The sequence below is a fragment of the Bactrocera oleae genome, chromosome 4 (genome assembly GCF_042242935.1).
Source record: "Bactrocera oleae isolate idBacOlea1 chromosome 4, idBacOlea1, whole genome shotgun sequence".
Taxonomy (NCBI): domain Eukaryota; kingdom Metazoa; phylum Arthropoda; class Insecta; order Diptera; family Tephritidae; genus Bactrocera; species Bactrocera oleae.
In genome coordinates, this window is record NC_091538.1 from 1,715,589 (window position 1) to 1,741,947 (window position 26,359).

General features: G+C 38.5%; 5 protein-coding genes across 5 annotated transcripts; all 5 read left to right on the forward strand.

Annotated features, from left to right (window-relative positions):
- The first annotated feature begins 1,979 nt into the window (after positions 1 to 1,979).
- LOC106620238 (probable cytochrome P450 6a13) lies at positions 1,980 to 3,725 on the forward strand. The gene is made up of 2 exons (XM_014238670.3): positions 1,980 to 3,178; positions 3,235 to 3,725. The coding sequence occupies exons 1-2, from the start codon at positions 2,101 to 2,103 to the stop codon at positions 3,642 to 3,644; spliced, it is 1,488 nt and encodes a 495-aa protein (XP_014094145.2). The 5' UTR covers positions 1,980 to 2,100; the 3' UTR covers positions 3,645 to 3,725.
- Positions 3,726 to 9,379: 5,654 nt separating this feature from the next.
- Positions 9,380 to 11,181, forward strand: LOC106620242 (probable cytochrome P450 6a23). Its single transcript, XM_014238673.3, has 2 exons — positions 9,380 to 10,509; positions 10,576 to 11,181. The coding sequence occupies exons 1-2, from the start codon at positions 9,435 to 9,437 to the stop codon at positions 10,989 to 10,991; spliced, it is 1,491 nt and encodes a 496-aa protein (XP_014094148.2). The 5' UTR covers positions 9,380 to 9,434; the 3' UTR covers positions 10,992 to 11,181.
- A 1,371-nt stretch (positions 11,182 to 12,552) lies between these two features.
- Positions 12,553 to 14,376, forward strand: LOC138856998 (probable cytochrome P450 6a14). Its single transcript, XM_070108265.1, has 2 exons — positions 12,553 to 13,832; positions 13,888 to 14,376. The coding sequence occupies exons 1-2, from the start codon at positions 12,722 to 12,724 to the stop codon at positions 14,316 to 14,318; spliced, it is 1,542 nt and encodes a 513-aa protein (XP_069964366.1). The 5' UTR covers positions 12,553 to 12,721; the 3' UTR covers positions 14,319 to 14,376.
- Positions 14,377 to 14,549: 173 nt separating this feature from the next.
- LOC106620248 (uncharacterized) lies at positions 14,550 to 19,873 on the forward strand. The gene is made up of 4 exons (XM_014238680.3): positions 14,550 to 16,165; positions 16,243 to 16,667; positions 18,173 to 19,253; positions 19,327 to 19,873. The coding sequence occupies exons 1-4, from the start codon at positions 15,058 to 15,060 to the stop codon at positions 19,746 to 19,748; spliced, it is 3,036 nt and encodes a 1,011-aa protein (XP_014094155.2). The 5' UTR covers positions 14,550 to 15,057; the 3' UTR covers positions 19,749 to 19,873.
- A 1,454-nt stretch (positions 19,874 to 21,327) lies between these two features.
- LOC106620246 (uncharacterized) lies at positions 21,328 to 25,192 on the forward strand. The gene is made up of 4 exons (XM_014238678.3): positions 21,328 to 22,457; positions 22,523 to 22,974; positions 23,469 to 24,657; positions 24,725 to 25,192. The coding sequence occupies exons 1-4, from the start codon at positions 21,368 to 21,370 to the stop codon at positions 25,141 to 25,143; spliced, it is 3,150 nt and encodes a 1,049-aa protein (XP_014094153.2). The 5' UTR covers positions 21,328 to 21,367; the 3' UTR covers positions 25,144 to 25,192.
- Positions 25,193 to 26,359: the final 1,167 nt, after the last annotated feature.

Consider the following 26,359-nt stretch of genomic DNA (forward strand, 5'->3'; position numbering starts at 1 on the left):
CGAATCTGCAGCCAAATGAGCCTCTGAGTAAGTAAAATAAACGGACGCTTGATTAAGCGGAAGCACATGTGAGCTCGTATATGCATACATGTAAATCTGCAAGTGTCTGCCAGCGAGTATTTTCACATAATACACGCATGCATAATCGCTCACACATGCACGCTGCGTAGATGTCTGTTATTGTGCTTTATAAACTGTCTAATTGCTGATGTCTGCACAATTACGCTTTGTAGTTTAGATGTATGTGCGTGTATTTGTTATTGTTCCTTTGCATTTTGTTCCGCGCAGTGAGTGTTCAAGCACCACTCCAGCACCCAATCCGTATTCAAACAGCAATAACAACGACAGACACACTTATCACTCACATGCACACGCTCATACACAAGCGCATTATCATACATATATGCACAGCTGCGTAATTTAGTTGAACGTCAAAGTACTCGCATTGTGTTTAACTAATTGCCGAAAAGTTCTCGTGGCATGAGAAAGTGATGCTACGCTCGGAAAACGACACTTTGTGGCTATAGGAAAGTGCCCGTAAAGCGCTAAGGTAAGCGAGTCTTGTATGTGCATGTGTGTGTGTTTTAAGTATATGTGTATGTGTGGATGAGATGTGGTGAAGCAGAGCTGTCTCTTCCTGCAATTAAGTGAAGCCTTTTATGGGCGCATATTATCACTTACTGAAGAGCTTAAATTTCTTTCCACGCTCTGGCATCCGCAGCAAGCCGTTGTTCTTGGTTTGCTGGTGTGCGACGTGTGATGTTTGGTTCGAAACCCATGTAGATCATGTAGATCTTTAAATTTCCCAAAAATTTGTTGCTTTTTTGTTAGACGGTCTAGAAAATATTTAAGATACATATGCATAATCTCATTTCACGAATTGCGTCGCTTGTCGCATGGCACCAAATTGCTGAGCGCAGCACGTGGCGGAAGCGCGGCCCAGTATCCGTCAAAACTCTGAGCGCCAAACAATTATCATACAATTATAAACAGTCGCATTCTATAGTTTTGTAGTAAGTCTACTTTTGATGTCGCTAATACATTTATAGTACCACTTAAAGTTGCGCTTTTCATGAAGCCTTCATTTTGACTCATTATTGGGGCATTGCAGCTGATGAGCGCTCGTATTTTCTTGCCATTTCTGTACTTAATCATTTTATAAGCTGTACTGCACACTTAATTCATTAAATGCTTAAACGGCATACTGAAAAATGCCACCAGCTTGTTTGAACATATGTAGCACGTGATATGTAAAGCACATATGAGATAAAGGCATGAAAAACTTGTACACACTTACGGCTTAAAATTGCATCATACTTGTATACTTGTATATCATTTAATTTAGCACATTTTTACAATTTTTAAAAAAAGCTTATCACAGGCATTTTTTGGTTTGTCCGGGAAGAGATATCTCTATTCAGCTCCGTTCTTCTAATATGCTGCTGCATATGTTCAAACCTAAATACTACAGCTGTTGTCATAAGCCTTACGCCACAAGTTTCTCTACCATTTTCTTAGAGTAAATTCTGTTTAAAACAAAAAGTAGAAAGGCAGCTCAACGAGAGAACTCTCAACGAGAAAAATCTATAAGTTATATGGTTCCTTCGAGTTTTATTTACGAAAATTTCTTCCAGATTGCGAGCGCCATTACTTGTTTAATACTCCATAATATATATTTATATATGACATGGCCTGCCTTTACCCTATCGTTAATGTTTTTAAAAATAATCGATTAATTTGTGTCACATATGTTTGGTGAGTGTTCATCTTCAAAGATATCTCTCTTTTAGATTCACTCTTTGTTTGCAAATTTGGTATAAGCTGAACTTTGTAGCTTCTCTCCCAAAACAATATTTGTTCTAACAAGTCTCCCACTGAGCTCATCTATTAGATCAGCAGAAAACGAAAGTCAAAGCACATTTCAATAATAACAACAAACCGGCCAAATTAAATTCAAATATTAATTGTTGCTTAGTTGATTTTTGGCGCTTGTGGAGGCAGCGGTGATCAAGTTTAATGAAATAAAAAACAGTGCAAAGTTAAAGCTTTAAAAATTGCATAAAAAAATTTAATTCTTAGTTTAATATTCCAAGCAGAAATATGGCTTGGCGTTACGCGTTCACTATTTCCGGCATACTTATACCGATCTCGCTGCTGTACTCATATTATCGCTACAAATTTAATTACTTCGAGAGACGCGGAATTCCGCATATAAAACCTGCTATGCTCAGCCGCAAGGAGCGATCGAAACACTTAATTCAAAGCGCCTACGAAAAGTTCAAAGCAAGTACGCCTATTGTCGGTATATTCTTGCAAAGCGCGCCTGCAATAGTAGTGCTCGACTTGGATCTAGTGTCGCGCGTGCTCATCGATGACTTTTCAAGTTTCTGTGATCGTTTGGGAGAACATTTAGATGAAAACGATTTACTCCACTCCCCAGATAACGCCAAATGGCAGGCCATGCGTCGCAGGTTAACACCCTGTTTTTGGTCAGCAAAGATGGCTCAAATATTTCCGAGCGTCATTAGGGCAGCTGAGTGTTTAGAAGGCAAGTCAGGTGGGTTACTTCAAAGCGAATATGTCACCATAGACTTAAAAGCGCTCTGTACAAGCTACGCGGCTAACGCTTTGCTGAATTGTGTTTTTGGCGTTGAGCCGGATGACGCAAGTGAATCGGCAGTGACGTTACGCTTGCGCATCAAACAGCTATTGGTGCATGAGTTCAAGACGCGTTTGTCTAGTAAAGCTAAGGGATCGCTGGTGGATGCTGAGTGTATGAAGTGCACACATGCGCAAACAGCTTCACAAAAATATCTTGATCTGGAAGAGCTTGTTCGTAAGACAAGGATTGGGAGAAATGCAGATAAAGCAAACAACAATAATATACTACATTTACTCGCCGATATGCTGGCTGATGACGAAGCGGAGAGCAGCGATATGAATCGACTCGGTTATGAGTTGGAAGCAATGCATTTGGCCGTACGATCACTTGCCACACTACTAACAGGTTTTGCGAACTCGGCGTTAACTTTGATGCACTGTCTATATGAACTAGCGAGTAATATAGAAGTTCAGCGTCAGTTAAGGCAGGAAATAGTGGGTGTGTTGCACTCCTATGAGCATCACTTTAGCTATGAAGCCATGGGGCACATGCACTATTTGGATCAGGTGGTGACAGGTGGATGCACTTATATATACAATATCAACTATGAGAATTATAGATTTCCTTTTTAGAAACTCTGCGAAAACACCCTGCAACAGAGCTGCTTATTCGGCGCACTCTCCGCGAGTATCACGTACCGAACAGCACGCACGTCATCGAGCGCGGCACCTGTGTATTGGTGCCGGTATATGCCATACAACATGATCCAGACATTTATTCAGACCCACAGCAATTCGACCCGACACGCTTCGATGCAGCCGCTGTGATGGCACGTCACGCATGCGCATACTTGTCGTTCGACGATGGACCACGCAACTGTTTGGGTAAGCGCTTGAGTAAAATGCTCATTAAAGTGGCGCTCGTAAGGCTGCTGCGCTTTCACACAATAGCGCGTTGCGAGGATACAAAGCAGCCGTTCGAAGATTACAGCAGAGATGTGGAGAGCATAAGTGATATTCTGGTGAAGCTACAAAGCATATGAGAAGCGCTTGCGGATTCGTGTACATATATTTAACTAACAAAATTAAAAGGGGTAGTAATAAACAAATTTAATACAATTTAAGTACAGTCGTTGATTCAATAACTTTTTTTTAATTTATGCGCATTTCTGCATATAATCGTGTAATTATCGAAATATAAAAACAAAATAATTTTAAGAATAAATGACATAATTGTGTTAACCGTATATATGTGAGAGTAAAAATTAACGCAAAAGCTTTTAAGAATATAAAATTTCGCATCTCTGAGTGAGCGCACACATTGCTCTCTTCATGTGCTCTCTTTGTATCTGTTCTTAGTTCTTTATCATGTTCTTCTCTAAAATTTCTCTTTAAAGTTTGATGTAAACGTTTGCAGAGCTCACTGAAGCTTAAAAGCTTAGCTTGAAGTTTACAACAAATTTTTATATTGTTAATGATTTAAAGTAATAATGAAATTCCAATTTCAATTAATGACTGAACCACAAGATTAATTGGTATATATTTAGATTGCTTTAACTCTTAGTAAGTGTTTTGTAAAATTTAAGTTTTCTTATATTTCTTATCGTAGCCAGCTATACTTTCTTGGGTCGTTTTTGAATTTCAATCGCTCGCAAACCAAAACCGTAGCCGTACTAGTGTGAACTAACAAATAAGTTTAATGCTAATCGATCAAAACAACTAGCATAAAACCATTCTTAGCAATGTAATGTGTTTCCATTAAAAATTGCGTTCACGAACTTTTTCAATTTATTAAACGTCAGTTTTTGCTCCGTTGTCTCGCGAGTAAGCGCGTAAATTTAATGGCATAGAATATCGAAAGATTGCCTGCAACCAGACTGCATCCAGAAACCCATATTTTAACAAAGAAATGTATTTTCTACGTAACGAATTTATTCACACGCTCCCAATTGTATTGAACTATTGATGTGTAAGGCGGATTTCCATGCTACATGCTGCATACCGCATGCTACTTGCCACATATCACACACCAACGAAAACAAGCGATACTTGTCAATTCGCTATTCGTAGCATATGCAAGGTCGCGCGGTAAAAAAGGCTACACGACGCCACAAACAAATGCGAGCCGCATTGTGTCGTCAATGAAAGCAAGAACTTGGAGCGCGGGTGTGTGCTGACAAATGCCGCTGGCTGGCTCAAATTCGTATTGATTAATGAGGACGATGATTTTAAAGTCACGACAAGCGCACAGCGACGCCACAGGTAAGCTTTGCATACAATAAACAATATCGTTGACAGACGAGCTACGCTTGTCACTGAAAGGAAATAGCGCAAATATACCATACAACTTGTTTACCGAAATGGGGAAAGCAATTGGAGCTGAAATTCAGAAAATTGGAACATCGCATTGCCAAGTGCAAATAACTATGCTTGTATTAATTTGAATGCTGGATGGGATGAGGTGGAGGTAAAAGTGAAAAAACGTGAAACGCAATTTAGTGAAATCAACATTTTTCGGTATAACATGAATTATTTTTGTGTTAAAAAGTTAGTTTGCAGCGCAATATGTAGCAATTATTATTAATTGCATTTAATTTCAATTTTATGTTTGAAATCACAAGAGGAAACTAGCGCTATTTATTTGTTTATGCGATATTTAAACGATGTGAGGCGAAGCGAAAAATAGTAATTTTTATTAAGGGGCACACCTAGTGTGCCAGCTTAAAAACCGAGATTTCTAGAAATAAAAAATAAATACTGTATAATTTTTTTAGCATTTGTATTGGGTATATTTAAGCACAGTAAAAACTTTGACGAAGAAATTTTTATATTTTTCGAGTTACAGCAAACGCCGACGGCGCTATAAAAAAAGGTGTTGCAGTGATACCGGCCTTCTACGTAGATGGAACCTAAAAAACATTTTCTGCAAGAAGCTATAGTTCTTACAATGAACTACATTCGAAGAAAACGATCAAAAATTTGCAAAATGGTGGCATTTAAAAATTTTAAAAAAAGTTGAATTTTACTTACAATTTTTTACGATGGAGCTAGTTTAACTGAGTGGTTATATTTTAGAAGGCTGCAACTTAAAATTTTTTTGACATATCGATTGAAATTTCAGGTTGTTAGTTATATTGTAATAATTTTTTTTTTTCAATTTCACACTACTTAGGTATGCCCCTTAAATGCAAATATTTGTGCGAAATAGATTAATTTTCCAAAACACACACACGCGCAAACAATAACAAACAGCGCAAATATTTATTGAATTTATAATGAATAGTTCAGCGACTTTAAACGCTCCACACTCGCTAAATATGTTATGTAAATAAATGTTTGTTATATATACCGCAGCCAGTGGTCGTTCGAGCGCCGGCTATTTATTCAAAATCTCATATATATTTGATTGGCAAGCAGCCGCCTGGAAACTAAATATGCATATTGCGCACTCAATCAGCCATATCGCATCTATGATAAAATGGCAGAATATTGAATTATTTTGCGATACTTTGTTTAGATGCCAAGCGAAATCGTACTATCAGCAAAGTAAACTAAAATACATAAATGAAGTCATTGGGTTATAATATGTTAATATATATTTTTTTTTTGTTTTGATAATTCGACTTTTGGCAGGCAATGGCAAATTTGCGGAGCGTATTCCAGCTATGAACCCATTTTTCCTAAAACCCATTTTGCAAAATCTGTTAACCAAAATATACTTAAAATTACCTTATGCACTAACACGCATTTATTAAAACTTTTCGTACACTGAACAACGTAGACCCAACGCAATCCATACTTCTTGTTGCCTACTTGACAAGTTCGTTATCCCCCTTTAGGTCACTGGTTTTCAGCTGCAATCAACGTGTTGTCTACCTCGGATTCTACCTTTGCCTATACCAAACATATGCACACATACATGCACAACGCCTGAATGTAGCGATTTAGTGAGCACTCCAGCGAAATTGCATGTATTTTATGCAACAACATGAATTTTCCCTAGTGTTGTTGTTATTACTGGCAAACAGCATCTTTTAACCAAGCACTTTGTCTATGTATCTATGGCTAGGTCATTTTTTGGTGTTTTTTTTATGCTTTTATTTTTATTTCCTGTAAGGTCACCACGCCGACGGTTCGCATATAGTATAAACGCCAAGAGTTGGCACAAAGTTGGCGAACAGCTGGTGGTATTGCAAAAACAACTTTGTTTTTAACTGACGCAGACCACATAAACACGCTGGCGTACGTGTGTAAATTAAATTTTGCCTCTGGCTTTGGTCGCTTTTCGCCCAACTTTATTTATTTGTGTTTGTATTTAATTTTGTGCGTTGTTTACCCTTGCAGATTTACACACACAGTCTGTCCGTGTGAGAGCGTTTACGCTTATTTGCCGCCGCTAGCTGTTGCCCATATAAATGTGGAACTCATTAAAGAGCAACGAGGCGTATGAGTTACGTGTAAGTGAAAGCAAATGAAATTATTTTTGTTTAAATCAAAACGCAAATAAGAAGTCTGCAGTTTTAGAGTAAAGTGTTGCTCTGGCATTTCAGTCAGTTTGGAGATGTCAGAAAAGCACGCAATTTTACTAACTTAATTTTTTTCATTTTTGTGATTTGTAGTTAATGGCTTTACAATTTGTACATAAACTTACTGCTATCAAATACTTTTTTATTTTTGTCAAAAAAGTTAGTTTCGTTATGTATACAGTATTCAAAATATATTTGATGTACTGTTTTTTTTAATTTATTTTTTTTTGAAATTGGCAGATATTTTAAATGCAATTTTTAATCATGAATTACATACACTATAATTCTATTTTTCGTCCTTCTTCTGTTTTTTCTGTCTACATTAATATTACAGTATAGATTTCAAGCTAAAACGTCACGTACTTCTCCACAACTATAATTGCTATATCGTGTTTACTTTGCTAAATTTCTTATTCATTCGTTCGTGCCATCTACAACTCTTCACATGAGCCACACTACTGCATCTTCAATTTATATTTAAATTTTTCAATTCGAATTGCTTTTTGATTAATAATTTTTTGCTCCATGAGCGCTTTTTGTCACTTTTCGCAGCAGTTGTTGCTGTACAGTTCGCACAACATTTATTTCTTTTTTTCCTTTTTGTTCAAATTTTCCAGACTTATTTTTATATCGACAATACGTGACCAAATTGAAGGTAGTAGAGAAAAATTTAAGTTGTCTGAAGCTAATGAGCTGAAGCTCCGAGCTGTCCTCGTACCAGATGGGTTCCGGTAGGTTTGAAATAATTTTTTTATGCTAACAATTAGATTTCTAGAATTCGGTAGATCCTTTCCGTAAACTTAGTGCTTTTTATTTGTACTAGTTTTTAGTGTTTCGAGCAGTAAACAGTATTGATTTTTATTATTATTTGACTGCAATTTAAAAACGTTTTTCTTCATTTCTAAACCACTACAACTTCAAATAATATTTACGCACACAATTATACGTATATAAGTAGAAATATTTCATAAATTTCACTTTAGTATGAGCTTACACACACGCCAAACGAAATCAAAACAATTTCACATTTCAAAGCAATTTTACACCCTGACGCGCCAAATTCGCACACTCTTGCCATTGGCAGCAAAAAGTTGGCACACAGGCACAAAGGTTTAGCATATAAAAATACCTGAAAACTGCTTTAAATCTGGGGAGCAGCCAAAAAGGTTGCTGTGGCTTTAGAAAGAAGCTTCCAAATTAATAAACGCAACAATATTTTATGCTTACTTTTAAAACAACACAACTCGGTAATATGAAATGTTTGGGAATGCGAATTATGTTTGATATTTTGTTTTTCAAAAAGCTCAGCAAAGAACTGGTTTCCAAGTGAATTTTGAAAAGAAAAAGTTTTTAATACAGGCTTGATACAGACGTTTGTCAATATAGCCGTTTTGAAGTTTTTTACTAAATACCTTAAGTGTTCGAAAGAGTAGCGTATTCAGAAGAACAGTGAATGGGACTTGAATGTCAAACTAATTTTTTGTAAGTAATTCGAGAAATTTGCCAATCATTAAACTTTTCTAAACTTACAATACATTCCACTGTCGTCGAAAAAACTCTCTCATATAGAAACAAAAGCAAGAATATTCAAGGTGAAAGCGAAACACTAATAAGTCAACTACTTTGCTAAGGTCATTTCACTTTCGATGAGCAATTTACAATTTGATTCGCTCAGAGCTTGACATACTACTGCCGACATTGTTTATTAAGAGATTATGTCGCGGGAATTTAGCTCAATATAATTGCATTGAACAAGAAGGGGTAAGCGACTTTACACATAAGGGTGCATATATTGCTTTAATCCTTTGATCTCCCCATGCAATTACCTGCATTTCATATTGGCACTCGCAGGGCAATTTTTTGTGCAAGGATGGTCATAAAAGAGATGGCAAAAGTACTCACAATATCTGGTACTATGTATACTCAATATACAAAATACTGTTTTCTTATCTTCTCTAAGTCAAGCGGGATACTTCCCAATGCAATGTGCGCTAAGCTCCACTGTGTGCCTAGCCTAAGCTATAGAAAGAGCGGGAGAGCGGTTATGAAATTTTCAATCAATCATAAAGTCAAAGGGTTGCATTTTATATAAATATTTGAAGCAGACGCAGAAGTGATGCAAAAACAAATTAAATTATTCATTAAACTTTTCAATACTATCACCGTAAGTGATAAGAACACTTGTTGATTATATTTGAAAAAATAAACTATTAAAACCCGACACACAGTATAAATAACGTTCGTGTATCTGAAAATATCTTCAGTTCTATTTAAGCTAGTGTTTACTAAAAAGGTTTCTTCACAAATATGAGCTTGTTCTTGAACTTGTTGGTGTTGAGCATTCTACTGCTTTTAGCCTTTCTTAAGTACAGCCACAGCTACTGGAAACGCCGTGGTGTACCACATGAAGCACCTCCTTTCCCATGGGGTGATTTTAAAGAATGGCGCAACACAAAATGTTTCTATGAAATATTAACACCAATCTATAAGAAATTCAAGGGCATTGCACCATTCGCCGGCATGTTCATGGCCTTAAGGCCAGTTGCACTGATTATGGACCCAGACCTGGTGAAGAGTATACTCATCAAAGACTTTAATCATTTTCGTGAACGCGGTATATTCTCCAACGTCAGAGATGATCCGCTGACGGGTCATCTCTTCGCCTTAGAAGGAACCAAATGGCGCGAATTACGTCACAAACTCTCTCCGGCGTTTAGTTCTGGTAAAATGAAACACATGTATTCCATCGTGGTCAAAGTGGCGGAGGAATTTAAAAAAGTTTTGGATGAAAAGCAAGCGACTGCTGCTGGTGGTGTCATTGAGATCACTGACTTGCTCTCGTGCTTCACTGCGGATATCATCGGCGTATGCGCCTTTGGCATCGAGTGCAATAGTTTGCGCAATCCGCAAGCGGAATTCGTTGTGATGGGAAGGAAAGCGAATACCGAACGGCGACACGGCTTGCTGCTGGACCAATTTATTGAAGCAGCGCCGAAATTGGCACGTACACTGCGTATGCGACAAATCCCACAAGATGTGAATGATTTCTATATGGGAATCGTGCGTGAAACCATCGAGTATCGGGAAAGGACTGGTGTAAAACACAACGACCTAATGGATGTCTTACTGGAATTAAAAACCAAGGACGGAAAGGATGGCGGACTCACAGTTAATGAAATTGTTGCACAAGCTTTTGTCTTCCTTGTAGCTGGTTTTGAGACCTCTTCATCCACAATGGGATATGCACTTTATGAGCTGGCCAAATGTCAGGATATACAGAATCGATTACGTGCTGAGATAAATGAGGTGCTAAAGCGACACAACAACCAGTTCACCTACGAGTCAATGCAAGATATGCGCTACATGGAGCAAGTAATATCAGGTGTGTGATTCTGTCGATCATATTATTCATGTATTGTATATCTCTAATTAATGCTTTGATTTTTAGAGACATTGCGAAGATATCCAATTTTACCGCATTTGGTGCGTGAAGCTGATATAAATTATAAAACCACAGATTCGCGCTTCACCATTGAAAAGGGCACAATGGTTATTATACCTGTCTATGAGCTACACCATGACCCCGAATACTTCCCAAATCCAGAAAAGTTCGATCCTGAACGATTTTCAGAAGCAGAAATCAAAACACGCCCCACCTGCACTTATGTGCCCTTTGGCGATGGTCCACGCAATTGCATCGGCTTCCGTTTTGGCAAAATGCAGGTGTGCATTGGACTCACATATTTGGTGAGACATTTCAAGTTTTCAGTTTGTGGTGAAACGGAAGAGCACTTGAACTTTCTGGTGGAGAAAATGATACTACAACCGGTCAATGGCATAAAACTGCGAGTGGAGCGCTTGTAAAAGTGGACTGCAGGTCTAAGTGGAATGGCTCTGCTGGGCGGTCTGGAAGGAACATGTTGTAGTACTAACCCCTTTTTTTTAAATGTTATAATAATAAAATTTAATTCCCTTACCTTCAGTTTTTAGGTCAAGATATAGATATTCCAAAATTTCCATTTTTGTTTAAATACAAATTTCATAAATCACTATATTTAATAATTATAATCTATTGATCTTACTGTACAATAAACAAGAAAAATCGTTAATTTCGGTTGCACCGAAGCTATAATACCCCTCACAAATACAAAAGTTCCTTACAAGCACTTGATTTCGATCTAATTAGGTGAAGATAACTCATCAAATCAAAAAGTTTCCCATGCAAGCACTTTATAGGGTCTCCGACGTTTCCTTCTGGGTGTTACAAAGGTCGTGGCAAACTTACTATACCCTGTTCAGGGTATAAAAATAACAGTGAATTGAGAGTTTACTTTTCTCCACAACAACCTTACTCTTTCCACATCTTAAATGCATTATCTCTTGCTCTCAAAAGAAGAGAGTCTTTTCCCACATGCATAATACGTAAAGGATAAGAAAAAACCAAGATCTCTATTGTACGGGTCACTGGTTGGTAGTATCTATGATGAAATAAGCTGAATTTAATTCCAACAAATTATTAATATGTTAGGTCATATTATTAAGGTTTTCTGCAACAAAAGATTCAGCTACTGGAAAGCTTTCGAATTTCTCAAATAGGCAACACTTTTCAGTTCTTTATTCGCTGTAGATGATATAGATAAAGGCTACTGATTACCTAAGCGCACGGCAGCATCGGTTCCATTTGCTATAACGACTCTTCAACTTGTTGTCTGTCTAAAATACTAAATCCAATCACAAGTTGTATAGCTTACAACTTCAGACTTATAACATAGTCTTTAAGTACAACAAAATGCAATTCCGAGCTTACTCTTGTCAACCATTTACTAAGAACCCACTCTTCAAAAATAATATTAACCAAACTAAAGTAGTTAACACTATCTATAATTACTTATAAAAACACCAATTGTCTCACCCTATACTCCTGTGTCAATAACTGAGAGCAAGTTTTAAAGAGAAACTTGTATTTCACCACTTGACGAAAGCTCACCCAAATAACTTGCGCTTTCAAATAGCGCAGCCGAATTTAAATATAGAACATGCGCCCATTAACATATAAAAAGTATTAAGTCTAAAGAGATTTCTATAAGTCTAAGATTTCTATAAATAAATGATTTTGGACAACATTTATTTAAGAGAGCGCTACATAACAATTAAACCAATACTGATTTTTATTTTGACATAATTTTAGTACGGAGAAGAGTAAGTTCCAAAGTAAAAAGTTACACACGTTCCTCCGTATTTTAAAAAAACTAAAGACTAGTTACTTCATTTCCCAAGTATACCATAACAAATGGCTTTCAACAGATAAGATCGCAAGGGATAGCGCATGTGCGAGCTTTTATTATTTTCTTCTGTTCGATTTATACATATATATATTTCTATTTGTTTATGTTAGATTAGCATTTAGTTGCCGGCTAAAAAATATTTAATGCACGCCGTTTCAGCATTTCTTGTCAGTGAAATGAGTATGCAGCACTAGTTTGAACATTCATTTTATTGTATTTAAATACTTCGTGGATAGAAATGTTCTAAGCAAAATTCAGAACGAATCAAAAGCGACTTCGTAAAACAAGGAAGTAACAAATAAGCTCATTATGTTCGTGCTGTTGGTGCTCCTAATCGCAGCATTCGGACTGATTGTGAACGCGCTACAACGCCACTACACCTATTGGCAACGTCGTGGGGTACCGCAAGTGTGCCCCCGTTATGTGGTGGGCAATATAGAGCGCGCTGCCGGCGGTCAAGTACAGCTACGACACTTTAACCAGCGGCTTTATGAAGCTTTTAAGAAACGACGTCCCTTTGTCGGCATGTATATCTTCTTCACACGCGCCGCGCTCATACTCGACTTGGATGTGATTAAGGACATATGTATAAGTAAGTTTTCCAATTTCCAAGATCGTGGCGTTTTCTCGAATCCGCGCGATGATCCATTGACTGGCCACCTATTTCGTCTCGAAGGAGCTCAGTGGCGCGCCATGCGCAATAAACTCACACCCGTATTCTCTTCGGGCAATATGAAATTCATGTTCCCCACCGTGGTGAAAGTGGGTAATGAATTGATACGCGCTTGCCACAAGACAATCGGAGACAGCCCCCAGCAGTGCGAGATCGAGTTAAAGGAGCTTTGCGCGCGTTACACTACTGATGTTATTGGCACTTGTGCCTTCGGCATTGAGTGTAATAGTTTGCTTGATCCCCAAGCTGAGTTTAGGCGTCGTGGTCATGCCGTGTTTACCAAACCACGTCACTCGCAACTGGTGCAGACATTCATGTTGATGAATCCTGATTTGGCACGTCGTATGCGTCTGAAATTCTTTCCGGATCACATCATACAATTCTACATAGATGTGGTGCGTCAGACAGTAGAATTACGTCAGCGTGAGCATATCAAACGGAATGATTTCATGGACTTGTTAATCGGCTTAAAGGCAGAGGATGAGCGCTTGGCCTTGAACAGCGATGGTATTGATCTCTCACAAGGTTTAACACTAAACCAAATGGTATCGCAGGCATTTGTGTTCTTTGTGGCGGGGTTTGATACATCTTCAACAACAATGTCATTATGCCTCTATGAACTCGCATTGAACGAGACAATACAGAAGAAGGTGCGTGCGGAAATTGAGCGCGTTCTAAACGCGCACAACAACCAACTTACTTACGAGGCGTTGAACGAAATGCAGTACCTCGACCAAGCGGTAGACGGTGAGTAGTGTTATAAACTGCGCACAATATTATATTAACTCTCTGCCAATTCAAGAAACACTACGCAAATACCCTGTAGTGCCGTATCTCGTGCGCAAAGCCAAAGAAGACTACTTAGTGCCCAATACTAATGAGTTTATTGAGAAAGGATGTCTGGTGGTATTACCCGCGCACGCCATTCAACATGACGATGAACTTTACCCCGAGCCAGATAAATTCAATCCGGACCGCTTCAAACCAGAGCTATGCCGTGAACGCCACGCTGCCGCTTATATGCCTTTTGGAATAGGTCCACGTGCGTGTATTGGACTGCGTTTCGGCAAAATGCAAGCTAAAATAGGTCTCATTAATTTACTAAAACACTTTAAATTTAGTCAATCTGCACACACACAAGTGCCACTACAATTCATCGAACGCATATTCCAAATCACCCCAGCCAGTGGCATACACTTGAGAGTAGAGCCTGTGGACGGGGTAAGCCAATGAGTAGGATAATTTAAGAAATAAATTTAGTCTTGTACTGAGACATGTCTTTAACAAGAAATGGCGTAGTTCCTCATTCCCTTGTGTATTTTTGACCAAGTTTTTGACATTTTCTTTCGTGTCGGAATCAGGAAAGCGTTAGGTATCTTCGAGTTTTACTAACGGTATATAACAGATCTCGTTGAAACTAGTATAATTCCGGATTTCAGATAAGTGGTTTTATATAAAAAGAATATCGTTCGAAAGTACAAAAACTAACGGAAATTTTAAATCGTTTGACAACTCTCAACATCTTTTGAACAAATGAAACACCCAATATAAATCTCAGCAAGAGAATAATCGACTAAAATAAGCTATCAAACTGCACACACTTGATATTTCAGCGCATATTTTGTTCAGTAGAAAACTGAAAAATATTAAAAACTATCGTTATATCCAAAAACCAAATTAGTTTTTGTACTGTGGGAAAAAAAATCGGTTTGATAAGAAAAGCCGCAAAAATTTTGTTGCCGAGAAAGCTTGGGAATTTTTGCGCTACGATAAGCTTTGCAATATAATGAACGCGCTCACAAAGTGGAAACAAGAGAATTTTTATTACACAAAATGCGTTTGCAAAATCAGTTGCAAGCGGTCTGTCGCTCAGTGCAGTTATAACCATAACCAAATATTTTTATAAACGAAAGCGACATATAGAGAACATAAATAATATATTTTGGAAAGAAAAATATAAATAAAAAACAAAATGGGCATTGCAGTGCTCTGTGCGCTTGTTGTCGTAGTTGTGGGCACCATTTATTGGAAGCTACGGCACCACTACAGCTATTGGGCGCGCCGCGGCATACCACATGAGACACCACAATACTTCCTCGGCAATATGAGTGGCATCGGTACCAAGTATCATTGGAAAGACATTAATATTCGCTTCTATAATCGCTTCAGAGGTCTCACGCCCATATTTGGCGCCTACACTTTCTTGAAGCGCGTCGCTTACATTATAGATCTGGATCTTATCAAACAAATTTTAGTGAAGGATTTCAACTACTTCACGGATCGTGGACTTTTCCACAATGTACGCGATGATCCGCTCACCGGCAACTTACTATTCTTGGACGGCGAGCAGTGGCGTGTACTGCGTCATAAGTTATCGCCCGCTTTCACCACCGGCAAAATACGTTTCATGTTCCCCACCATGGTGACGGTGGGTGAACGTATTGTTGGTGCTTGTCAGCGCATTATGAATATAGGCGGCACCGTGGAAATGAAGGAGCTCTGTGCGCGCTACACCACCGATGTTATTGGTGAGGTTGCATTCGGTATTGAGTGCAACAGCTTGAAAGACCCGCAAGCGATATTCCGGCGTATGGGTAGAAATATTATCGACAAGCCACGTCACTCGCTACTTGTGCAGGCGTTCATGTTTACAGATCCACAGCGCGCACGACAGTTGCGTTTAAAGAATTTTCCCGACGATGTCACCGAGTTCTTCATGGGTGTTGTGCGTGAAACCGTGGCGTACAGAGAAAAGAATGGCGTGAGTCGTAACGATTTCATGGATATGATGTTGGAAATGAAGGCGCAACGCGATCGCCTCAAAGAAGTTGACATTAAAGAAGATGATTTGACGAATGGCTTGAATATCGAGCAGGTCGCAGCGCAAGCGCTGGTCTTCTATTTGGCTGGCTTTGAAACCTCATCGACCGTAATGTCTTTCTGTTTGTATGAGTTGGCCTTGAATCAAGATGTGCAAGAGAAATTGCGTGAAGAAATATTTAGAGTGTTGCAGAAATCAGAGGGTCAATTAACATACGAGACTATCAAAGAAATGAACTATTTGAAAAAAGTGATATCAGGTGGGTGAAGCGTTGCTTAGAAAAATATTTTCGAATATTTTTTGTTAACTTTATTTTTGTTTCAAATCTTTGTTTAGAAACTTTACGCAAGCACCCAGTCATACCGCATCTAACGCGCTTGGCCGTCGCCGACTACAGCGTACCCAAGACCAATTGGATGCTGGAGCGCGGCATGCGCATCTTCATACCCGTCGATGCTATTCACCATGACCCCGAAATCTATCCCGATCCCGACAAATTCGACCCTGAACGCTTTGCACCGGAAGCCATTGCGCAGCGCCACCCTTTCGCCTACTTGCCTTTCGGCGACGGCCCACGAAATTGCATTGGCATGCGTTTCGGCGAATTGCAGACCTCCATTGGCGTCATACAATTGCTGCGCCATTATCGCTTCAAGCCATCCTCGCGAACACTCAACCCGATGGTTTACTTAAAAAAGAATTTTCTCATTGCCGCTGATGGTGGCATACATTTGACCGTGGAGAATCTGGCGAAAACCATCTAAAAGCGCTGTTATGTTCTAAACAGCGCGCAAAATATAAAATTGGTGTGGAAAATTAGTCAATGAAAATAATGCCTGCTTATTGCTGTAATTGCGTTATATAAACATATGCGCATGTGCACAATTATTAGCATATGTTATGTCTCCTTGTATAGAAATACATATTTTAATCTGTTCACCTATCTTTCTAATATTCACATCACCCTATTAAATTTCAAAGCATGTAATTATCTGTTGTCTAAGCATACACAATAAAGGCGCTTTGTAATTGACTGTTTTGTTACTTTGTGTGTGTGTATGTGTGTATTATAACCGATATTCAATGCGTAAATTATAACCACTTATTAACAATAAAAACACAACACTTCCAATTAATGGGTTTAATAATAACACACAAGTGAATTCGCAAGCATGGAGCTTACATGAATTACATATGTACACATACACATGTTCAAGTTCAAGTACCATAAATGTATGTAGAAGTAGGTGGCAGTTGTTGGCATTCAAACATTCTTATCTCGATCTGTGCGCTCTTTTCAAACAAAGCGCTCTATTCGACGCATATATTATATATTTGCATGTATGTATATATGTATTAAGACAATAGCGCCGAGTGAGAATATAAATAATGTTTGTTTGTCTAAAATAAAGCTTTATTCTGTTTGGTAGTAGAGAAGAGTGTAACTGCAGATGTACAAGAATATTCGTGAATTAAAAGCTCCAAGCAAAAATATTCATAAATTGAATTCTTAATTGTTTTCATATTTAATTTATGTATTTCTCGCATTTTTCTTGACGAAAAACCCATAATAATTGTTACATCCCTATACTGCCCTATTGATCGGCATATATGAATATATAAATATTCATAAAAGCTTTATACGAAGCATAAAGATCAGATGCATATTTTTAAAATTTTATTTTCAAATGAAATGAAGAAAAACAACGGTATATAATATATGCAAACTTCAACCCCTTGAGTATATTTGAAAATCATGCACAAAAATCTGGACTAAGGCAAAACTTTGAAGTAAACTTTTGTGGTATCCCGACAAAAGCGACGTAACGAGTGCACTCTTATACCTATAATATGAGTGTAAGGGGTTAACTTTTATGGTAGATAAATGCTTTTCTTGTTTAGAAATAATAGTATCTTAATCCAAATTTATGCCATAATAGAGACAAGCTTTCGCAAGCTCAAAAGCTAAGTGGAGAGCTATCAAATAAAATTTCGAACACAATATTATCTAAAAACACCGAAAAACCTTAAGCTAACCCTTCAACTCGAACGGCTTTGCAAGAAAATAAACAAATATAGCACACGAATTTATACCCGAAAAGCTCAAAGCTTTAGATGTACACGCTACACATAATATTAAAAAGAAGCGCTCGCCCAAGATGACTTTACAAAATTTAAAATTTAGTAAATTAACAATCTTCGTCGCGTGAAGACACGAAATAAGCATCAAACAGAAGTCGGTGCCGTCTACAACTAATTGGTATAGGTTAAGATGAGTACCATTATCGCTTTATTGGCGATAGCGATCACGCTAGTGATTTACTTGTTGAAATATCAGCAATCATATTGGCAAAGGCGTGGCGTGCCGCACGATTCACCCAGCTTTCCGTTGGGCACACTCAAGGAGTGGCGTCGTACGAAGTCTTTGTGTGAAATATTCGCACCCATCTATAAGCAATTTAAGGGCACTGGTCCTTTCTGTGGTATCTACTTTCTTATAAATCCAGCCGTTTTCGTGCTGGACCTGGAATTAGTCAAGAAGATACTCATTAAGGACTTTCACAATTTTCAAGATCGCGGCGTTTTTCACAATGAAATTGAAGATCCACTCACTGGCAATCTCTTCCAGTTGGATGAACCACAGTGGAATGTATTGCGTAAAAAGCTTTCACCCACATTCACCTCTGGGAAAATGAAATTAATGTTTCCCACTGTCGTCAAAGAAGCGCATGAATTAATACAAGTAATGAGTGAGAAAGCTAAAAACGCGCCTGATAGTATTTTGGAGATCACCGAACTACAAGCGCGCTACACCGCCGATGTAATTGGTTCCTGCGCTTTTGGTCTTGAGTGTAACAGTTTGCGTAATCCCGATGCTGAGTTTGTGCAAATGGGTCGTAAGGCACTAACCGAGCGCAAACATTGCATTCTAGTCAACACATTCATAGAGAGTTATCCACGTTTGGCACGTAAATTGAATTTGCGCTTGTTTACAAAAGAAGTGCAAGACTTCTATATAGGCATAGTCCGTAATACCGTCGAATATAGAGAGAAGAATCAGGTGAAACGTAATGATTTCATGAATATTTTGTTGGAAATGAAAAACAAGCAAGGCGAAAAAGATGGACTGTCAGTGGAGGAGATTGCAGCGCAAGCTTTTGTATTTCTTATAGCAGGCTTCGAGACCTCATCAACAACTATGGGCTTCGCATTATATGAATTAGCCAGAAATCAAGAAATACAGAATAAGTTGCGACAGCAGATCAACGCGACATTAAAAGAGCACAACAACGTGTGCACCTATGAGGCCATACAGCAGATGAAATATCTGGAACAGGTTTTATCGGGTAAAAATTAAGTTAATTATTTATTATCAAAACCTTTCTTTTACTAATTAATAAAACTTTCTTTGTACTTTAGAAACGCTACGCAAGTACCCCGTATTGCCGTTTGTGGAACGAGTTTCAAAGGCAGAGTATGACACCGGCGATCCACGCTATTTCATCGAGAAGAACACGCGTGTATTCATACTTAGCTATGGCATACATCACGATCCCGAGTACTATCCCGATCCAGAGAAATTCGATCCGGAACGCTTTACTGAGGAAGAAATTCAGAAACGACCCGCCTGCACATGGATACCATTCGGCGATGGACCACGCAATTGCATCGGCTTGCGTTTCGGCAAAATGCAGGCGTTAATTGGACTCGCATTACTGATCAAGCATTTTAAATTCTCCTTCGCACCACAGACACCCGCTGAATTGTCTTATAACAAAGAGACTGTGCTTCTATCGGCGAAGCATGGCATACCTTTGAGGGTGGAGGAGTTTAAAACATGATTGAATGAGAGTGCTAAGCAGTCGTGGAGCATCGAGCGCGTTGTACTTCAACATACATAGATCTACATTATTAATAATCAATGTTAAAATAAAAATTGTAAATAAATTATACAATATATTCTGAATTTGCGTGTTTTGCGTGTTCGAAAAATTATAATGCAGATAATTTGTCAAAAAATATTTCGTTAAAATAACTGCTAATTACTAAGCGTACTCAACATGCAAACTAGCAATTCTCTTTGACTATATATCTATAAGTCACACGTACTTACTTCGATTCATATTAAAGGGAGTTTGTCATAACCCATTTTTATTTTAAATTAAAATTCTGTGTAGCACCCGTTTCCCCACGGAATCATTAGCAACCGGTGTTTATTAAACATATTTGTTTATGGCGCAATACAATAAGAAAACCAGTTGATAATAATTAAATAATTGCACTGACTTTGCGTTTTTAGTGCCATGTCATTGAGTATCTCAGATAATAAACAAAACTCAAACAGCCTCCCAATTATTATATTATATTAAAAATTTGCATATATGTTATATGTGTGTATTGTTAGCGCGCTACAACAAAATATTGAAATGTATTGTCGTTTGAGCGAAACGAGTTCTCCTTAATTTATACCGGCAATTCTAGTAAATGTTTAGTCTCTCAAAAATCAAATAAATTTACATTTTCAGTCAAGGCAATATTTGGTTAGCCACCCTATAAATTCAACTGAGTATGTACTCTATAATCTGTGGTTTGGCTACAACAGATGAGGTTAGGTAAGGATATGGCGCTGATTTCTGATAAGGAGATCTTAATTGGAGAACTACAAATCAATCCAATATCATATGATGTCAGAAAACTACTAAAGTTGTATCTAAATTTGCATCCGTTAGCTGCCTATGCTATGTTTGATTTTATTCCAGCTATTTCGGTGAAAATGATAATGGTATGAGGTTTCAAGTGAAGTTTTTCAAGTTAAAACCTCAAACTTCAAAGTTCTTCTTGTTTTTCTAATTTTAAAATAAGTAAATTAGTAAATTTTCCTGATTATTAGCTAGTTAAAGGCACCACCTGGAATGCCAAAATTTGTAAGCTTTCATTGAACTTGAACACCTTTTACACATAAGGAATAAAACACTGACATTAACTATTCAGGCTCCATCAGTTTAAAACCGGTTAGAGATTGCTTTGCGGTACCTACGGCTTAAATTACAAAAAAATATCGCATGCTACTTTTCGTTTACACCTTGCTTAAGTCTTAAGTAACCAAATAATGCATGCGATATTTCATTTCATTAATTCTTCTCGCACTAAAACTCTCAACCAAATGAGCGCAAGCGTCAGTATATAGGCACCTTGCGTGCAGCTGCACTTAAAATCACTTCAAGCAACTCCACGCTTTGCTTCTTCTATTTTCCAGGTTGTCCAAAGTTTCGCTGTGTGTGCCTCTGTGTGTAGGACTTTTTCTGCCGGCACGTTTATGTCACAAAAATGTTATATTTATAATTTTGTAATTCTTTGCTTATTTTGGCTTCTTCGGCGCGCACTTTAACCGCATTAATGGTATTTAAGGCTGGATGCAATTTCTTAACTGTTTTCACTGTAATCGTTACAAGAACCGGCGATGGACGTATCTGTGTTTTTCGGTCTGCTCATTGGCATCGCATTGCTAATTGCGTTTTGGTTACTGCGTCAGCAGAGCTACTGGCATCGACGCGGCATACCGCACAGCAAGCCCGTACTCCTGATGTCTATGGCAACTAAGCACGTAGTGCAGATTTTACGCGAGTCATATCAGCAGTTTAAGGGCACAGGGCCCTTTTTTGGATTCTTCTTGCTTGCGACCAATACCGCACTTATAGTGGACTTGGAGTTGGTTAAGAAGATACTCGTCAAAGATTTCAACTACTTCTCGGATCGTGGTCTGTACACTAATGCACACGATGATCCGCTTTCGGGTAATATGTTCTTCGCCGAAGTTGAGGGTTGGAAACGTTTACGTGCAAAACTAACGCCGACATTTACATCGGGCAAAATGAAGAACATGTTTCACATGGTTACTGCGGTCGGCGAGCGTTTTGCGGCAACAGTTCACACCCGAATAGGTGGTGGTGATGCTGCAGGTCACGGCAAAGTGCTGCATGTATCAGATCTTAGTGGGCGATACACCACCGATACGATCGGCACTTGCGCCTTCGGACTCGAGTGCAACAGTCTAAATGCGGAAACACCAGATTTCGTATTGGTAACGAATAGTTTCATCAATCGTCGACGTCATAATAAACTTGTCGAAGGTTTAATCTTCAGTTTTCCGCGTATTTCACGCTTTCTGGGTATGCGCATTACATCACAGCATGTGCAAGACTTTTATATAAAGCTCGTGGAAGATACGCTTGAGTACCGCAAAGACACAAAATTGCGACGTAACGATTTTCTAGACCTACTAATCGATATGATGGAACGTGACGATGCGAATGGCAAACGTATTGAGGGTCTGAGTGTGAACGAAATAGCCGCACAGACTTTTTTGATGTTTCTGGCGGGATTTGAGACCTCAGCAACAACAATGAGCTTTGCACTTTATTTACTCGCACAGCATTCCGACATCCAGGAACGATTGAGGCGAGACATTAACGAGGTGCTCGCTGCCAACAATGAACTTCTCACATATCAGTGTATCAAGCAGATGAGCTACCTGCAACAAGTAATATGTGGTAAGTTTCTATACATATAATGTATCCTATAGCTCAAATTCAGCTTACTTTCTGCTTACTTACAGAGACGCTTCGTATGTATCCAATCGTGCCGAATCTGATGCGCAAGGCACAGGCATATTACGACACTGGTGACCCAAAGTATTATATTGAGAAAGGCACCATGGTTATTATACCTACTATAGCTATACATTATGACCCACAGTACTACCCGGATCCCGAGCGCTTCGAGCCAGCTCGCTTCACTCCCGAAGAAATTCAACGCCGACCCGCGTGTACTTGGCTGCCTTTCGGCGAGGGTCCACGCAACTGTATCGGCATGCGTTTTGGCAGAATGCAGACTAGCATCGGGCTAATTTATTTGTTACGTAATTTTCGATTTAGTGTCGCCGCCGAAACCGAAATACCCTGTCCATTAACAAAAGCATCGTGTTTGGTTTCACCGGAGAATGGTATACAGCTCAGAGTGGACAGGGTAGAAGGCGCCAAGCCTATTAGACGTGAATGGGAAAATTTGTGAAACTTTAAATGAAAAAGTCATCATTTTTTTTAGACAGACTTATAAGTAATATATAAGATATTATGTCATAGTTTACCTCTTAAATGTAATAAACTTTTTAAGCTAAGGTCAGACTATCTACTTGTATAGGGGTTATTTTCTCATAAATTTAAGTTAAGAATACACTCAAGCATTCAATGAGACAAACGTCATTACAATCACAAAGAGTTATTCAGTACTCAATATTCGAGTAATATACTGTATAGCAGCGCTATCTTTTATTTTGTAGCCACAGGTGCTAATCTAATCAATCACTGTTAACATGCGTATGAATGTAGGTAAATGTGTGAATAATTCGAAAAAAAATAACTAGATCTTGCTCTCCACACATTAGAAGTCACTCTGAACACTCTCTCATTTATAATGATTATCTTGAACATACTCTCACCGTAAGCAAACACAATGCGCTCACCTATTGAGTAATGATCTGAAATCGCACACACATCTCGCTTCTCCCGTGTTCAGTTCTATCGCGACCCTTCGTACGTTCGCACCACGCCGTAACTCCTTGTGCACCGGCCAGCACGCTTCGCTCCACTCAGTTACACTGCACCACCATGTTGACCTATAGTTTCGTAATTGCGCTCTACGCGCTCTTGGGGCTGTTCACAATGTTTGTTGGTATGATACGTTCACGTATGCTCTATTGGCGCCGTCGCGGTATAGCACACGACCAGCCTGCTTTTTTACTTGGCAATCTGCGAAGTCTTGCCATCACGCGCCAACTCGCCGTGGCATTACGTAAAACTTACGCTAAGTATAAGCATAGTGACGGTCCATTTTGTGGTTTCTATTTGCTGATCAATCCAGTAGCACTCGTAACGGATTTAGAGTTGGCACGCAATATACTTATACGAGACTTTCGAAAGTTTGACGGTCGGGGTTTGTACCATAATAAACGCGATGATGCATTCTCGGCGAACCTGTGGAGTTTAGAAGGAGATGCATGGCGTGCGTTGCGTAGAAAACTATCGCCCATTTTCACCACTGGTAAAACACAATCCACCATACCGCTCGTCTCTAAAATAGGGGAGCAGTTAAAGCAAACATTTGCAAAACAACAAAGCACTGATGCTGAACTGGAGGTGCAAGACTTGCTTGAACGTTACACTACAGATGTGATAGCCAACAGCGTGCTCGGTTTGGAGTGCAATAGCCTTGAAAAACCAAATACCGAATTTCGCACTGTAATACAAAGTTTCGGCTCAAAACAGCGCAGCAGCTTGGCCATTGCCTTGATGCAGTGCCTGCCAAAGTTGGCACAGCGCTGTCGGTTAACCCAGACACGAAGAGAAGTACGAAACTTCTATTGCCGCTTAGTTGGGGATACAATATTACAACGCGAGGAGAATAATATTAAATGCAATGATCTAATGAGCGCACTGATCGACTTGAAAAACACTCGGGAAGATGAACACAAGTTAACTATCGACGAGATCATAGCAAACTCCGCTTTGTTCTTCAGCGCTGGCTATGAAACTTCCTCAGCAACTTTGACTTTTGCCCTTTATGAATTGGCACTTAATTTAAAGACTCAATCCAAATTGCGAAAAGAAATTACGGAAACATTGGAAAAGCATGACGGCAGACTTACCTCGGAATCACTGAACGAGATGCGATATCTAGATATGGTCATTGCAGGTAAAAAGTCAAAATAATAATACTCCACTCTTGCAACGAAATTTTTAACATGACTTTTCTTTTGCAGAAACTTTACGCAAACATCCGACAAATCCGTATATCGAACGTGTTGCAAATGAGGACTACGAGACCGCAGTGGCAGGATATGTTATATATGCTGGCACTAAGGTGCTCATACCTATTGAAGCCATACACAATGATCCGGAGATTTACCCAGAGCCCGAGAAGTTCAAACCAGAACGTTTTGAAACTGAAAAAGTGGGTCGTCGTCATCCCTTAGCTTGGTTACCCTTTGGCGAAGGGCCCCGCAACTGCATTGGCATGCGTTTTGGTCAGCTACTCATCCGAATTGGTCTCATATCCCTACTGAGCCAATTTAAATTTTCACCTTGCCCACGCACTCCTACTCCGATGGTATACGATGAAACCAGTCCACTCCTTAAACCGCAAAATGGATTGTATTTACTTGCTGAGAGACTCAGCTAGTTGAAAGATCGCGCGTTCAGACGAAAGCGGAGCTTTTACCGCAGTTATGTGTACAATTTAACAATTTTTTTTTGTAAAAATTGCTCGATTTCATAAGCATTTTATTTATTTATTTCAGATAAAAACTCAAATTTAACGTTAACAAAAATATGTAGTACATACATACATAGAAAGAAGTATTAGCAAATGTCTCATATTTTATTAAAAACTGCGATTTTATACTTGTGTGAGAAATAGTATGTTCATGACATTTGTTTACTTAAAAATTAAATTCAAAATAAATGTTTTTACTTACAATATTACTCTCTATACATATATCTTTTATTTCTATAGTTAGTAAACTCGTTGTTGTGCTTCGCAAATATATCCAGTACCTCATGCCTCAAGCGCTTCTGCAACTGTGGCTATAGAGCCAACTCGTGCAATACGAATGCCGTTGTTGTTGAGGAGGTCTCGAAGGCGGCTATGAAAAAGACGAATGTCTGTGCTGCCATCTTCGAAAAAATGGTTCTGCAAAAATCGCCCAAACACCGATTTTAGTATTATCAATACAAATCGAAAACATCAATGAGTTGCAAAATTTGTGTAATAGTAAGAATTTCTTGACCTATGCATATTTTTGGCAAATAAACACGTATGTATATATATTCCGAAGCAGGTGTGCTACAGCTAAACATACTGATAAAAGTGATAAAATTTAAAAATTTAACCCTCAATGTATCGCCTTCATTACTATGCAATACCCATAGTCAAGTCAAGTGAACTTCGTATGATCGCAGTCGAGTTAAGCTTACATGACTTTCACATTTTAAGTGAAAGATAAGGCTGATATTGGCTTCATTTTACACCTGGACAATAGGGTTATGTATGCATCTATGTGTCTAGATGCTTATCAGTGAAGTGGTAATCACGATGACACATAAATATTTCAACAATAGCGGTACTTTTTATAATTAATGATTTGTAGTTTCTACCAGAATTATTCGAAATATTTCTAACATTTATTACTTTTTATTTTTTTTCGTTTATTTATTATTTACTTTTCGTTTGCAAGTACGCTTTGGAAGCCATTCGCTCTTAGGAACTTTAATCTCAATTAGCGCATTTTTATCAAAGCAATTCAGTCAAAATTCGTTTTATATCTGTCTATAACTGAAGGCATAGTGGTATAATTTGTAATTCGCCTAAGATATTGTTTATTCTTTCTCAACAAAAA

Coding starts and splice junctions, on each gene's coding strand:
- LOC106620248 (XM_014238680.3), top strand. CDS start 15,058: ATGGGCATTGCAGTGCTCTGTGCGCTTGTTGTCGTAGTTGTGGGCACC. Junction 16,166..16,242: donor TTTGAAAAAAGTGATATCAG/GTGGGTGAAGCG, acceptor ATCTTTGTTTAG/AAACTTTACGCAAGCACCCA. Junction 16,668..18,172: donor AGAATCTGGCGAAAACCATC/TAAAAGCGCTGT, acceptor TAATTGGTATAG/GTTAAGATGAGTACCATTAT.
- LOC106620242 (XM_014238673.3), top strand. CDS start 9,435: ATGAGCTTGTTCTTGAACTTGTTGGTGTTGAGCATTCTACTGCTTTTA. Junction 10,510..10,575: donor CATGGAGCAAGTAATATCAG/GTGTGTGATTCT, acceptor TTTGATTTTTAG/AGACATTGCGAAGATATCCA.
- LOC138856998 (XM_070108265.1), top strand. CDS start 12,722: ATGTTCGTGCTGTTGGTGCTCCTAATCGCAGCATTCGGACTGATTGTG. Junction 13,833..13,887: donor CCTCGACCAAGCGGTAGACG/GTGAGTAGTGTT, acceptor TGCCAATTCAAG/AAACACTACGCAAATACCCT.
- LOC106620246 (XM_014238678.3), top strand. CDS start 21,368: ATGGACGTATCTGTGTTTTTCGGTCTGCTCATTGGCATCGCATTGCTA. Junction 22,458..22,522: donor CCTGCAACAAGTAATATGTG/GTAAGTTTCTAT, acceptor GCTTACTTACAG/AGACGCTTCGTATGTATCCA. Junction 24,658..24,724: donor TCTAGATATGGTCATTGCAG/GTAAAAAGTCAA, acceptor TTTCTTTTGCAG/AAACTTTACGCAAACATCCG.
- LOC106620238 (XM_014238670.3), top strand. CDS start 2,101: ATGGCTTGGCGTTACGCGTTCACTATTTCCGGCATACTTATACCGATC. Junction 3,179..3,234: donor TTTGGATCAGGTGGTGACAG/GTGGATGCACTT, acceptor TTTCCTTTTTAG/AAACTCTGCGAAAACACCCT.